We start from the raw sequence: 15,393 nt of genomic DNA, 5'->3' as shown, positions 1-15,393 counted from the left end.
ATTGAACGTTGAGAGACGTTTTACAAGAAACTGTTCTACTTTTGAGGAAAAGTTTCCTGCCAGAGATGCGAGAAAAACGGTATAGCTGAGCTAAAGCTTAAAGCAGAGCAAAGTGAGTCTGTGTTTTCGTTTATATTTTTTAGCCTTTACTAGCACATCAGCACATACTAAGACATATTTACAGCCAAGATGGTGAAATGGACATAAAATTAAAAAAATAAAGTATCATTGTGGATATCTATTGGAAGTTCAAGCAGCATTAATTAGGCAAATGAACACGCCATTCTCCAACCAACCAACAGTCAATAAAAAGATGTAATTATCTTTAGAGATCTTTATATCCTTCCTCACCTTGAACAAGGTGCTCCGAATCCGTGTAAGATTCATCAGCATGACCCCTGAGTTGACCCCAGTGACGCCATAGAAAGGGTGCCTGGCGAAGCGACTATACCAGCCAATCTTGGGGATCTCATGCTCTGGAGCCATGGCTGCCAGCTGAGTGCTGTTGAAGGCCTTCAGGAACTTCCAGATGTCGTCCATAGGCCGGAGAAAGAGCACATCGGTGTCCACGTACAGTAACGAGTCCACATCCTTCAGGATCACCTGAGGGTAGAAGATGCCACGTTAGCAAATCTGTCCAAACAACGTGAAGAGAAACAGATAGAAAATGGTCCTCACTGGAAGAAAGAGCCTCTGGGCAGCACATGGCTTGAAGAGCCTCTTCCATTCCTCAGCATTTCCCACAGAGAAGGTGATCGGGTACAGACTGTACTGGAACTTGGAGGTGAGAGGCCGCGGCCACTGGCTCAGCTGCGAGGGAAATTGGAGATGGTCAGACAGCTTCACAGTAATCGTCACGCATTATCTCTAGAGACTCCGATAACCCGTGACATTAGCGTGGAACAGACTGTCCCCTGAGAACTGGGGGTGTAAATCTCTGACTTTAATTCCATGACAAATCTTTAGGAAACAATTCAATGCCAAAAACTTTAACTACAATAAAAACAAAATAATGTTTTATTTTCATTTGAAATCAGCCAGATATTTTAACCCTTAAATGGCCAGTTTTCTTGCACACTTCTATAACCTAAGAATAGCTCAGCCAGCGTGCAATCATGTCCCTGTATTTACTGAACAATAAGCCTCAGCATCTAATAAGCCTGGGATTTTAAGGGGTTAATTTTGGCCACATACAAACATAATATGCAGGTAGTTTACTGAATACTAAATAGTATTCAGTACTAAATAGAGCTGAAACAATGCCACTTTTTCTTTTCCAATATCAATACTGATTTTGAAACCTTCGTTATTGACTTTGTTTAAGATGAGCATCTTAAAGTGGTCCATCAAGCTTAATCTACTCAAGCTCGCTATTAGGCTTGTCAAGACGTATCTCAATTATTTAGGAGGATCACAATAATTTTCCACATTAATTAGCTTTCACAATCATTCGTTTATGTCAGAACAAACACCTTTAGAGGGCAGCGGTGAGTAATGTTTTTCATTTGACGTTTGTTAAGACCATTAAAGGGCGGGGTATCGTGAGTATCGTGAGTATTGTATCGTATCGTTTGTTTATTTGATGTTTTTAATAACACCTTTAGAGGGCGGCGGTCAGTATTGTTTGTTTATTTGATGCGTTTAATAACGACGTTACAGGACAGTGGTAAATAATGTTTGTTTATTTGAGTTGAGCTGGGTCGTCAGTTGCGAGCTACTAAGTATGGACGGCTAGGAAGCGAGAGAGTTAATCAGTTGATTTGATCAATTTAGGCTTGTAATTAACCCTTGTGTGGTTTTGGGGGGTCTGTGGGACCCCCCAAAGAAAAAATGATGTGGTTTATTATTATTTCAACCTCAGATTCTTGTCCTTTGCTCATTTTCTGTGAAGAACATATAAAATAACCCATTTTCAGTGTCTTCACTCTGTTCACCCCCCACATTTATATTACACGTGGTGTTGGGTGAACCTGTGGGGAGTAAAAGTGTGGAGGTGCTGTGTCCTTCACTCTGTTCTCCTCCTACATGGCCTGCTATTAGTGTGTGTCTGTGTGTGTGAGAGAGGGTGGACGACATGGACAGGCTGCTGACTGGCTACAGCTGCTAAAGGAGAACCCTACGCTGGACAGTTGCGATATTTTAAACATCTGGTATTTTCACATAAATTGTTATGGCTGTATTGATTTAAAAACAATAATGTGGTGGGTCCAGCAGACCACTGAGTAACAAACACATCAACAGCATACAATGAACTGTGACAGGGTGCATGGTGGAAATGTGACAATGCATTGAGGAGAATCTGGACAGTCCATTAATTATAATGTCTAACGGATCTGCATTGTCTGAAAGTTTAAAGAGTGTATCATTATACCCAAAATGTATCGATAAGTCAATCAATCTTCAGCTAATATTTCATGACAGGGCTCACATTTACACAGTAGTGGAATACAGACAATAAAAACAATAAAAAAAAAAACAAAAGAACAACAGGACTTAATAATCTGAAATGAATGCCAGAGAATTCAATTTTATTTCGGCTGATTAATGAGCACACCCTTTATTGAAATAATATCTATTATCATCTATTCCAGCAGCAATGCTTTTGAACTGTCACCTTCAGAGGCCTTTCACACCACTACTGAGAACCGTTTACATGAATACGATACAATTAAGCAGCCTTTTGAAGTGTGATCGCTTAAATAAGGCACAGCTGAGAACAGAAACCACAAAGAAAAAGCAGGTCTACTTCATCTACTGTGTAAAGCTCAATTCAATTGTGTTTGTGGAAAGCATGCTGTTCCAAAGCAGCTTTACCCAAATCCGGGTCCAGACCCTAGTCGGACTGCCTGAAGGTGAGTGAAGGAAGGAAAAACTCTCTAAGGGCAAGAGGAAGAAACCCTGAGAGGAACCAAGACTCAAAAGAGGAACTCATCCTCCTCCGGCCGAGGGTGGATCGTGAAATTACAATAAGACGCACACCTATTTCCTATTTGTATTTCCTGTTCAAGAAGTGACTTGTGATATGAATCATTTGGTTCTTAAAGCCGAATTCCAAAACTAAGATAAACACCGCAATCCAGAGTGGTTTGTAGAGGAACTTGGAGTTTTAATTCAGCTTTAATTCAAGTTCCTATTGCAGTGGTGGTTATAGGAACCAGACATCTGAAGCATTTAATGCCTTTAAAATCGCCCTCACAGAAACTGATTGCATGGAAAGGTTGTGAATACACTGCCTGATGCAGACAGCATTGTTTACTGAAAATGTTGAGAACGTTTTTGTATTTTTTGTTTTATATTTATGACAAAGGGGTACATACAGGATGTTGTGAGACAAAAAAAGTCCCTAAAGAAAACTTCTTTTCAGATTTGATACTATTTCACCATTATCAACCTTAAATACAGTACCAGTCAGAAGTTTCTGATTCAGTGGTTTGTCTTTATTTTTATTATTTTTCTACACTGCAGCTTATTATTGAAGAAATCAAAACTTCCAAGAATCTAAAGTATAAAACATCTTCTGGTTTGTTTAACACTTTTTTGTTTACTACATAATTCCATGTGTGTTCCATCGCAGTTTCGATGTTAAATATTAATCTGCAATGTAGAAAATAATAAAAATAAAGAAATAACACTGAATGAGAATGTGTCTAAACTTTTGACTGGTACTGTATACACCGATCAGACTTAACATTATGACCACCTCCTTGTTTCTACGCTCATTGTCCATTTTATCAGCTCCACTTACTATATAGGTGCACTTTGTAGTTCTACAGTTACAGACTGTAGTCCATCTGTTTCTCTGATACTTTGTTAGCCCCCTTTTACCCTGTTCTTCAGTGGTCAGGACCCCCATGGACCCTCACAGAGCAGGTACTATTTGTGTGGTGGATCATTCTCAGCACTGCAGTAACACTGACGTGGTGGTGGTGCGTTAGTGTGTGTTGTGCTGGTCTGAGTGGATCAGACACGGCACTGCGGTGTATAAGTTCTCGTGTAGGTTCACTGGTGGTTTTGGAAAGCAAACAAAATGGCTATATTTGTGTTGCAGTCATAGCGACCCCTGGTTCCCATCACCACCACTGTAAAGAAATGTTTCTCTACAATGAACCATTTCATATCAAGCCTCTCTGAATGACTTTGTTTACATCTCAGTGATTGAAGTGTGTGGAAATTAAAAAAAAAAAAGAAAAACAAAACAAAATACAGAAACAAATCATCGGAATTCCCCTTTAAGCTTGCATACAAGCTCTTTCCACCCCCTCCAGTTCTTTTGTCCTGAGCCAGTCAAGCACTTCTAGCTGAATTAGAACAAAAGGCATCATGTGGAAGTTCAATCAGCAGCAGGTGTGCATTTACACGACTGTCAGAGTAAAAAAAGTAAGATGAGCTACATTTGTGCACCGTAGAACATCACAAAATATGTTAAATTAAAAGCCCAGCAGGAGATCCTGGCCAGTTACCTCAACACTGTGAACTGTTAAGACCTGCGTTAATCTGGCTTAATGCAACACTCGGTGCAACTGACTCAGAGTGCTTTTCCTCTCACACCTTCAAAAGCTTCCTGCTGCTTACATTCTGTTCCTTTTTCTGACGTTGTTTATGAGATGCAGCACCAGGGCGACGGCCTAGCTCAGCCGCAGGCCCCTCCGAAAAGCGCCCGCTCTGTGGCAGCCGATAATTTTCCGCACCGTTACACGCTACATCCTCCCCCTCGCCTTCGCAAACATTATTAAACAATTTAGTTCAGAGGGAGAGATCACGGCGGCAGGAGCCGGCTGCCACGTAGCTGATATGGGTGAAAGATCAAAGCACGAGGGATGAGGCAGACGCATTTCCCGCCTTCGTTACCTCCGGCTTCACCACCAGAGCAGTGCAGAGGGCGAGCTGGGGCGTCTGAGTCTAACCGACACTGCTTGAGGGCTACCGCGGAGCCGCTCGCACAACAGACCCGAGAATCTCGGCGCGGTCAAAGCCACCATTCAGCGGCTTCTTTCATCAGTCGCGGTTTCTGGTGATACGCAAACACGTCTGCGCGCCGGAGGCCACAGGACGTGTGCAGTTCAGTGCCGTCTTGCCAATATGAGTTGAGTAACAGTCCAGAAAAGTAATTCTGCTGCAAGCCTGACCTTAAAAAGCGCCAGGGTTAAAAAACGCAACTCCAACAGGGTGAATCACACTCTGAGGTAATAAATGGCCTGATGTTCAGATAAGAGTTGAAGGCCTGAGTCAGCAAGAAGAGAAATGACTCGGTTATGCTTTTCTAGATAACTCTGAGCATCGCAGAGACGGAGGGAGATATTCATTAAGGGCAAACACAGACTGCAAAATATTAAAGAAATACGCTGCCTGCCAAAAGTTTAAACTCTCTGCCTTCTTTTGAAATATTTTTAGCAAGTTGGCTGTAATAATTTTCACCGTTTCACTTTTTAAATAAGGAATAAAAATACTTGCAAAGGTTTTAACATAAACAGCTACTTGCTAATACTGTAGTAACACTTTATTTGGAGCGGTCCCTTGTAGATGATTAATAAACTCTTAACAGATTATTAGTAACACATTAACAACATATCAGTGGAGCAGCAGTAGTGCAGCATCTGAATACACTGAAGTAAATATCTTGAAGATGTTCTATTGACACATCACTTACATTAAGTAGATGTGTTGTTAATATGATACTTACATTACGCAAAACCTAACCTTACCAACCTTACCCAAATCCTAACCCTCAGCCTGGCCCTAATCCTAACCCTCACCCGGGCCCTAATCCTGACCCTCACCCTGGCGCTAATCCTAACCCTGACCCTGGCCCTAATCCTAACCCTCACCCTGGCCCTAATCCTAACCCTCAGCCTGGCCCTAATCCTAACCCTGACCCTGGCCCTAATCCTAACCCTGACCCTGGTCCTAATCCTAACCCTCACCCTGGCCCTAATCCTAACCCTCACCCTCAGCCTGGCCCTAATCCTAACCCTCACCCTCAGCCTGGCCCTAATCCTAACCCTCACCCTGGCCCTAATCCTAACCCTCATCCTCACTCTGGCCCTAATCCTAACCCTCAGCCTGGCCCTAATCCTAACCCTCACCCTGGCCCTAATCCTAACCCTCAGCCTGGCCCTAATCCTAACCCTCAGCCTGGCCCTAATCCTAACCCTCACCCTCACCCTGGCCCTAATCCTAACCCTCACCCTGGCCCTAATCCTAACCCTCACCCTGGCCCTAATCCTAACCCTTACCCTCACCGTGGCCCTAATCCTAACCCTTACCCTCACCCTGGCCCTAATCCTAACCCTCAGCCTGGCCCTAATCCTAACCCTCAGCCTGGCCCTAATCCTAACCCTCACCCTCACCCTGGCCCTAATCCTAACCCTCACCCTGGCCCTAATCCTAACCCTCAGCCTGGCCCTAATCCTAACCCTCACCCTCACCCTGGCCCTAATCCTAACCCTCACCCTCACCCTGGCCCTAATCCTGACCCTCACCCTGGCCCTAATCCTAACCCTTACCCTCACCCTGGCCCTAATCCTAACCCTTACCCTCACCCTGGCCCTAATCCTAACCCTCAGCCTGGCCCTAATCCTAACCCTCAGCCTGGCCCTAATCCTAACCCTCACCCTCACCCTGGCCCTAATCCTAACCCTCACCCTCACCCTGGCCCTAATCCTAACCCTCACCCTGGCCCTAATCCTAACCCTCAGCCTGGCCCTAATCCTAACCCTCACCCTCACCCTGGCCCTAATCCTAACCCTCACCCTCACCCTGGCCCTAATCCTAACCCTCAGCCTGGCCCTAATCCTAACCCTCAGCCTGGCCCTAATCCTAACCCTCAGCCTGGCCCTAATCCTAACCCTCACCCTCACCCTGGCCCTAATCCTAACCCTCACCCTGGCCCTAATCCTAACCCTCAGCCTGGCCCTAATCCTAACCCTCACCCTCACCCTGGCCCTAATCCTAACCCTCACCCTCACCCTGGCCCTAATCCTAACCCTCACCCTCACCCTGGCCCTAATCCTAACCCTCACCCTGGCCCTAATCCTAACCCTTACCCTCACCCTGGCGCTAATCCTAACCCTTACCCTGACCCTGGCCCTAATCCTGACCTTCATATGTTTTTGACATGTTACTGTGAGTCTGTTGAGTGTTTGTTTCTAAAAAGGACACTCAGAATAAAGAGTCACTGATCTTTCAGTCCTATGAGTACAGAAACAAACCAGTGCTGTTACTAAAATAAGACAGTGAGTGTGTTTACATGCACTTAATAATCCGATTACTGCAGAAAATCTGATTTTGTCAGTAATCCGATCAACACGTTTTCATGCATTTGAGTAATCAGATAATGGGGAAACTCGAGTCAGACAGTGTAGACTCACAGAAGAAGACGTGACGTAAACATAATACAAAATTTAAATGTCACGCTGCGGCTTTTTTTTTAAAACATCGCACCACTTTACCTGAAAATATGATCAAACATCATCTAGAAGATGAGGAATATTTAAATCCTTTATTGCGCGTTTGGTTTCAGCGTCTCTCCAACAGTGTTTTGATGCGTTTTGTGACATCTACTGTAGAAATCCGATAGAAATCAGAGTAAGAGTTCACATGCACTGAGAAATCTGATTACTGAGCTAAAATCAAGCTCTCTTCATCGGATTTCTTAATCGGATTTCTAGATCGGAGTACGGTGTTTACAAGACTATTTGAATAATCGGATAACTGCAGAAATCTGATTACGATCGGATTACTGAGTGCATGTATACGAGTGACAGTGACTCTCCTGCCTGAACTCGTACCCCTTTCTCAAACTGCTCCGTCAAATCCTCTTCTGCGAAGATGTGAAACTTGATCTTCTTGATGCTGAAGAGCAGCGCCGACTTCACCATAGTGAGCGTTTCCTCCAGGCGGTTCCCACAGGCGACTACAGCAAGGTGCATAACGTCCTCCGCCCGGGTGACCTTCGACCGGCCCAGCTCACTCTTCTGCCTGCAAAGGTCAAATCAAGGTAAAAACGGTCACACATCTCTCAAACCAACATCTTACTGTTTTTCTGAAGTCTGAGTGATGTTGCTCCATAATGGTGCTACACAAAGCATCTGTCTCACATCTGTTCCAGGTCAGCAGAGTAAAACCATGAAATATTCCCTAAAAATACTTTGTGTACAAACTAATATATCCTGAGGATACCATTACTGGGACATGAACATACTGTAATATACACCGATCAAGCATAACATTATGACCACCTCCTTGTTTCTACGCTCATTGTCCATTTTATCAGCTCCACTTACTATATAGGTGCACTTTGTAGTTCTACAGTTACAGACTGTAGTCCATCTGTTTCTCTGATACTTTGTTAGCTCCCTTTTACCCTGTTCTTCAGTGGTCAGGACCCCCATGGACCCTCACAGAGCAGGTACTATTTGTGTGGTGGGTCATTCTCAGTACTGCAGTAACACTGACATGGTGGTGGTGTGTTAGTGTGTGTTGCGCTGGTCTGAGTGGATCAGACACAGCAGTGCTGCTGGAGTTTTAAACACCTCAGTGTCGCTGCTGGACTGAGAATAGCCTACCAACCAAAAATATCCAGCCAACAGCATCCTGTGGGCAGCGTCCTGTGACCACTGATGAAAGACTAGAGGATGACCAACACAAACTGTGCAGCAGCAGATGAGCTATCGTCTCTGACTTTACATCTACAAGGTGGACTGACAAGGTAGGAGTGTCTAATAGAATGGACAGTGAGTGGACACAGTGTTTAAAAACTCCAGCAGCACTGCTGTGTCTGATCCACTTGTACCAGCACAACACACACTAACACACCACCACCACATCGGTGTTACTGCGGTGCCGAGAATGATCCAACACCCAAATAGTACCTGCTCTGTGAGGGTCCATGGGGGTCCTGACCACTGAAGAACAGGGTAAAAGGGGGCTAACAAAGTATGCAGAGAAACAGATGGACTACAGTCTGTAACTGTAGAACTACAAAGTGCACCTATATAGTAAGAGGAGCTGATAAAATGGACAATGAGTGTAGAAACAATGAGGTGGTCATAATGATACGCCTGATCTGTGTATATGGATATGAAAGCTTTTCATATCTATAATTCCATCTATGGTGCTACCATGCTGAAACACAGTGAACCATCCATGCGTCAAACTGAAACTGAAAGATTAAGAAAAATTTGATGTTTAAAGTTTTAATCCAGCATCAAATCGAAACTGGAACTCTATTTCTGTGGACATTTATCATATCTATAATGCCATTTATAGCACTATCATGATAATATAGGGTGAACAGTGGTGTGTCCAACTCGGGACGCAAAGACATGCAGTATTATTAAAAGACTTTGTTTGATTAATGTATCTTTTGGAATGGTTTCTGATGGTCTTGATGTATTTGATGTTTGTTTTTTGCATCTGAGTATATCCTCTTGTTGGTGTACTGCCACTTTAAGAAGGCCTTAGCAGAACCTACACAGATGAGGCCAATTCCACTTCCTCTTCAAAAGGAAGTAGGTTGAGAGAGTTGCTTCATGAGCATTGATGACAGTAAGAAGCTGAAACATTTGCTTAGTCTGTTTTTTTACTATGAAATAAACGTGAAATAAAGTGGCACAAATCCGATTTTTTGCCCTAATGTGACTCAGATCTGATTTTTTCAGGGCTGTGTGGACACAAATCTGATCTTTTCAAATCAGACCTTAGCCACTTTCATATGTGGTCCTAGATCGGATACGTATCCGATTCATGGCCATGCGACCTTAATGTGACGCTCAGATTGGAATTCATGTGCTTTTTTCCGCTGCGCTGCGCCATCATTCAGCGTTACCATGGCAACAGCGCCGAACAGAAGTTATAGCCTGTAAATGGTGGAAAAGCAGCTCATCTCACCTTTTTCTCCTTCGTCTCGCTCTAATAATGAAGCTGAGAGCTGATCAGAGTTAATTATCTTCTCAGCGAAGCTCGTTCTGCTCGTTAGTTTGTGCTGATGATGCAGTGATTCATTCACGTGACGTTACTGAGTAGGATGAGCTCATGAGGGTCATTTCAGGACGCCGGTTCGTCACATTAATGACAGATTTGAATCACTTACCTAAACGAGCGTGAACCATCCTGTCAGAGAGATCGGATTTGAGCAAAGAATCGGATTTGAGCAATAAGGTTTGTAATGTGAACGTAGCCTGTGCTAAAATGTCTGCATTTAATAAATTGTACTGCATTTGTAAACTTGCTGAAATAAATGTTATATTTCTCTGTAATGCTAATCCAGGTAGATCCCATGTTACTAAATGTTTATGTATCGGCATCTCATATTGGTGCATCGTTACTTTTTGGTATAAATTTGTACTTCGATGGGACTAAAATTACATTTCAAATATGTGATGTATTTAGCATATTTTTAATGTTAAAATTCCACTTGAACGGTCATTTTGGGTGGGCCAGTGATAAAAGTGTGTGGGCCTTGGCCCTCGCCACTGCCAGGTTTCACTGGCCAAGTCTCTGGATGCGTATTGGATATTTAACTTCATTCTCTTTCACAGATGACTGATCACAAACGAAAGAGGAGGTCAGCAACTTTTAGGGGACCGGAGACACTAACAAACAGTCTTGTTCAATTTGTTTTGCACTGCAGTTTGAGAGATACTGAACTGTTCTATTCCAGAACCTGTACGTCTTCATTCCTACATCTCCCAGAATTCCTTTGGACTGTTTGTGGGGTGTGGCTATATCAGTAGTGCTTTGGCATGGCCACACCCCCTTATTTACTTATTTAGTCCATTAGTCTTGCTACACCAGTCAGGCATAACATTATGACCACCTCCTTGTTTCTATGCTTATTGTCCATTTTATCAGCTCCACTTACTATATAGGTGCACTTTGTAGTTCTACAGTTACAGACTGTAGTCCATCTGTTTCTCTGATACTTTGTTAGCCCCCTTTTACCCTGTTCTTCAGTGGCCCCCCCCTAACGTCTGTTAGCTGATGTAACAGAACTAGCATTGGTGCGAAAAGATGTCGTGGTGCTTCACAGGTCTCAGAGGAACCTCCTAGCACTGGTGGTATCGTGTGATTTGGGAGTCCTAACTAGTGGGTGGAACTGGATACGACTAAATTGGGGAGAACACGGGGAAAAATAAAAAAAGAAAAAGAAAATCGGGATAAAAGTAGTGCAGGCCGAAGTTTTACCTACTTTTAAATTCAGTTTTACCTACTGAATTTATCATGGTCATAAAAAAAAAACATAATATGTGGTCGGTACAAAAGTTATAGAGCTTGTCCCAGGGTGCTCAAACTTTTGCATAGGTATGCCCATTCCGCTCCAACACCACTCTGACTAGTTCTGTATTCCCAGCTGGTAAGACCGCCTGTTCTGTTGTGAGTTAAAAGGAGCTGAGTGGGATGAGGAGTGTATAAACCATCACATCATGCTGCTGAGGTGACTCCTGCAAGTTTGATACACAACCAAAGGTATCACTTAGCATTTTTTCCTTGCTTTTTTGGTCTGAAACCGTTTTTTTTCCGAACCTCTGGTATGACGCAGCACCTTCTAACACTAAAAACAGCTGAACTTGTTCCTCTTTAACTTCGCTTTCAAGAAGTTAGAATTAAGCTGTTCTGAACGGCGGAGAAACAGGCAGAGGCCTTTAACTCGGAGATCTTCTGCGAATTTGGCTTTACAGTCACGGCTCAGCGCCCCGCTCAGTACTTTCTGCATCTGATGCAAAAAGGCTGCCAAGACAGCGGAGGGAGGGACAGAAACTACAACAGAATTTAAATTGACCCTGGAGAGCCTCTAGACAGAAGAAGAGGGGCATGCTGCTTCATTTTTTGAGCACTGCTAGCTTGTCTTGTGTTTCTTGCGTACATGTTTTTAGTTTTGGGTTTACATTTACGCTTCACGTTTGAGGCAGACAGTGAATGAGCTGGAAGACGCGAGCTTTCCAACACTGCAACTAGAGACGACCTCTGTGCACAGTCCTCCATTTATCCTGGGATTTAGTTAAAAGAAACAAAATCATGCAGCCCAAGGAGACAGAGAGAGGGGGAGAGGGAGAAAGAGAGAGGGAGAGAGAGAGGGGGAGAAAGAGAGAGAGGGAGAGAGAGAGAAGGAGAGAAAGAGGGAGGGAGAGAGAGAGAGAGAAAGAGGGAGAGAGGGAGAGGGAGAAAGAGAGGGAGAGAGGGAGAGGGAGAAATAGAGAGGGAGAGAGAGAGAGAGAGAGAGGGAGAGGGAGAGAGAGAGGGAGAGAGAGAGAGAAAGAAAGAGAGGGAGAAAGAGGGAGAGAGAGAGAGAGAGAAAGAGAGGGAGAGAGAGGAAGAGAAAGAGGGAGGGAGAGAGCGAGAGAGAGAGAGAGAGAGAGAGAGAGAAAGAGAGGGAGAGAGAGAGAGAGAGAGAGAGAGAGAGAGAGAGAGAGGAAGAGAAAGAGGGAGGGAGAGAGAGAGAGAGAGAGGGAGAGAGAGAAAGAGGGAGGGGGGGGAGGAAAAAAAAAAACCTAGACATCAAAGGACTCTCACAGAGGAGAGGACAGGCAAATACTCTTGCTGAAAGTCAAACGTGGACCTTGATATTGGAAAAAAACTATCCCATCACGAAGGATGCGAGTGGAGAGACGCTTTTCATGCGAGACGCTTTGTTTTCTGCTTCACTGAGACACAACCATGCGACACACGTTAGACAAGACGGGGGTGCGAGGGAGGGCTGCTGTTTCTGCTTTGAAGGCTTTAGTTTCCTTCACAAATACGCCTCGCGTGTTTACAGCGGGATAATTTACAGGAACTAGGCCAACAGCTTTTAACGCTGAAGCCACCAACAACATTCTCTGCAAAACAGGATTAAGACAGCAACACATTTATCACAAACAAAAACACATTAAGACTTTTCACTGGTATTTGGGAAAACAGCGTGACACAGTACACGCTAGTGCAGTACACTGTGGGTCTGCAAGGGGGCAGCACTTCAGAAGCCCTGTTTCTTCAAAAGGGCACCTCAAAGAACCCTTCTGAAAAAACAACTTGCCTAATAAACTAATAAAAAATTCCAAAAATTGTTTTGCAACTTGCAGTGAAAATGCAGATTATTAGCCCCGTCATACATCATACAAAAAGGTTGAGAAACACTGAGATCCTTCTACTGAAGTGGTTCAATAGTCAGAGTTAAAATCCATTTCAGACTTTTAACTGACGTGGACAATAAAAGTCATTTAAAACTTGGATTTATGCCTTAATTAAGTTTATTTTATTAAAATAAATGACTTAACCTTCCATTTTTTCACAGTCATAACACCACCGAAACTTAGTTTTAGCTCACTTTGACCAAAGGACTGCACTAGTACGAATGAATTATCATTAATTTTCAAAAAAACATTTTTTTTATCCTGTTTAATATGAGCTGCCAGCATGTTAAGCTAAGAAAAGCTATAAAATAATCCTAACATTATTTTATAAGGGTATTTAGCCAGCAGCCACGTTTACATGCAGCCTAAGAATCTGGTAATAATCCAACAAATAGCTCAATCAGAATAGTCTAGTCCAATTGAGGCCATTCAGAATACAGTTCCTATCTGATTGATCGAGGTGGGTAATCCTGTAAATAATCTGTTAAATAGAAGAATAATATCCGTGTAAACGCCTGTATCTGATTACATTCCCTATCGGAAAGTTTAAGTCCGTTCTGATCATGTTCGTCACGTCATAGTGAAAGTTTATACCGTTCAGCATGGCGGAGCAGAAACTGGTCTGCAGAGGAGATGAAGTTTATGCTCTGATCTTTAAAAGACGGCGGTGGGACGGACGTCCAGCTTATGTGTCTCAGAACACGACGTCTTCCTCTCGGCCTTCTTTAATAAGGACATGTGAAGGACGTTTTCCTGAGTCTGACATCATTTTAAAGCAGTTAAAAACACAAGCACTGCTCACTGCTGCTCATCTCACTCTGACTGGACTCACGTGATGCTGGTTGTCATGGTAACGTCCACACTAAGTAGTTCTCTATGCATGTGCATTAATTTGGATCGGATTACTTGTAGTGAGCATGTAAACAGAGATTTTCCATCAGATTGTTGAGTAGAGTGAGCATAAACACCTCAGTCTGAATCTATAATCGGAATGTATTCAATCATATTGGTGAACATCTTTGCATGAAAACACAGTGTTAAAATGCATGTAAGTAAATACAGTAACCTAGATTAAGTTTACTTAAGTTTGCTGGAGTTTTTATTCACTTAAGGGAAGAACTAGTGCTAGACGATGACCTAGACGACTGAGGGAAAAGGCCAGAACGCTAAATGTTTTTTCATCATGTACACATAAAAACCCCTGTCAACTCAAAGCTGCAACCTCTTTTTCCATCAGCACACAATGTTCACTGAGCTGGTCGTAAAATCCATAGCCTGATTCAGCACATCTGGAAAGGTTTAACTGGATTAAGGCTAGAGAAGGTATTACGTTCATTATGATAGGTTACTATAACAGGTTCTAAGCAGGCAACGCACTACAATTGCAGCTTTTACTAGCATAAGAAAAAGTAGAACCTCTAACAAAACCATTTTTCTTTCTTCAACCAAAGAAACCTTTTAAACCAGGGGTGAACTGAGGGCCCAGTTTGGTGGTTTCCCTGCCCACCAACTAAACCTGATGAGCCGAATCAGGTGTGCTTGAGCAGGAAAACCACCAAACTGTGCAGGAATCTGGCCGTCCAGGACCAGCGCCCCCCTCCCCTGCTTTAAACCAAACAAATCCTACTGCTTAAAGTACAAAACTGCTCAAGTGGCGCCTCGAACTTATATGTATCAAGGAGCGACCCAGGAGGAATCCTTCAAAGGGTATTCAAAACGGCAAAAACGCTGCGACTTCCAGCTCCGTATGAAAATCCTCTCCTCTCTCTGTGTGTGGGAACAGAGCCAGTGCTTTTCAGCAAGCCTTTAACCGCACATCTCCTACAGCCAACTGATTTAACACTTCTCCCCTCACGATCTTAGCTTCCTCTGCCAAAAGCTGCTTTTTTTCATGCCATCCTTGGCTGGAAACCCTGCTGTAAAAGGCTGGCGACTAAAAGTAAGAAAAAGTTTCTTTTCTTTCCCGACGAGGACTCGAGCAGAGTGGGCCGTGGCACAACTCATCAGGACGCTTGGGCGAGCGAGGAGAATTTTTTTCGGAGTTCGGCGAAGAGGGAGGAGAGAAGCTCTAAGTCTTCCCAGATGACATGTTTATGGCTCTACGTAACGTGCCTGCCATGAAGCAGCGAGTTTGCCTCCGGGCGCACGACATAACCGAGTTCCAGATGACGGCGAGAGGTATTTGTTTAAAACGCTTCATTGGGAACCGTTAGGCCTAGTCGGTACTTGTCCCTCAGCACTGCAGAATACGCCGACATACAGCAGTAAATCTCATCGTGCGGCT

General features: G+C 43.6%; 1 protein-coding gene across 1 annotated transcript in view; it reads right to left on the bottom strand.

Moving 5' to 3' along the window:
• Positions 1-15,393, bottom strand: part of gxylt2 (glucoside xylosyltransferase 2) — a 37,973-nt gene that overhangs the window by 10,035 nt on the left and 12,545 nt on the right. The window contains exons 2-4 of the mRNA XM_036571546.1: positions 7,788-7,977; positions 679-810; positions 352-603 (exon numbers count right to left, since the gene is read on the bottom strand). Of these exons, the coding sequence (XP_036427439.1) occupies positions 352-603; positions 679-810; positions 7,788-7,977 (574 nt within the window). The remainder of the gene's footprint in view (positions 1-351; positions 604-678; positions 811-7,787; positions 7,978-15,393) is intronic.

The sequence above is a fragment of the Colossoma macropomum genome, unplaced genomic scaffold (genome assembly GCF_904425465.1).
Source record: "Colossoma macropomum unplaced genomic scaffold, Colossoma_macropomum, whole genome shotgun sequence".
Lineage (NCBI taxonomy): Eukaryota > Metazoa > Chordata > Actinopteri > Characiformes > Serrasalmidae > Colossoma > Colossoma macropomum.
This window is presented reverse-complemented; position numbering and strand designations above follow the sequence as displayed.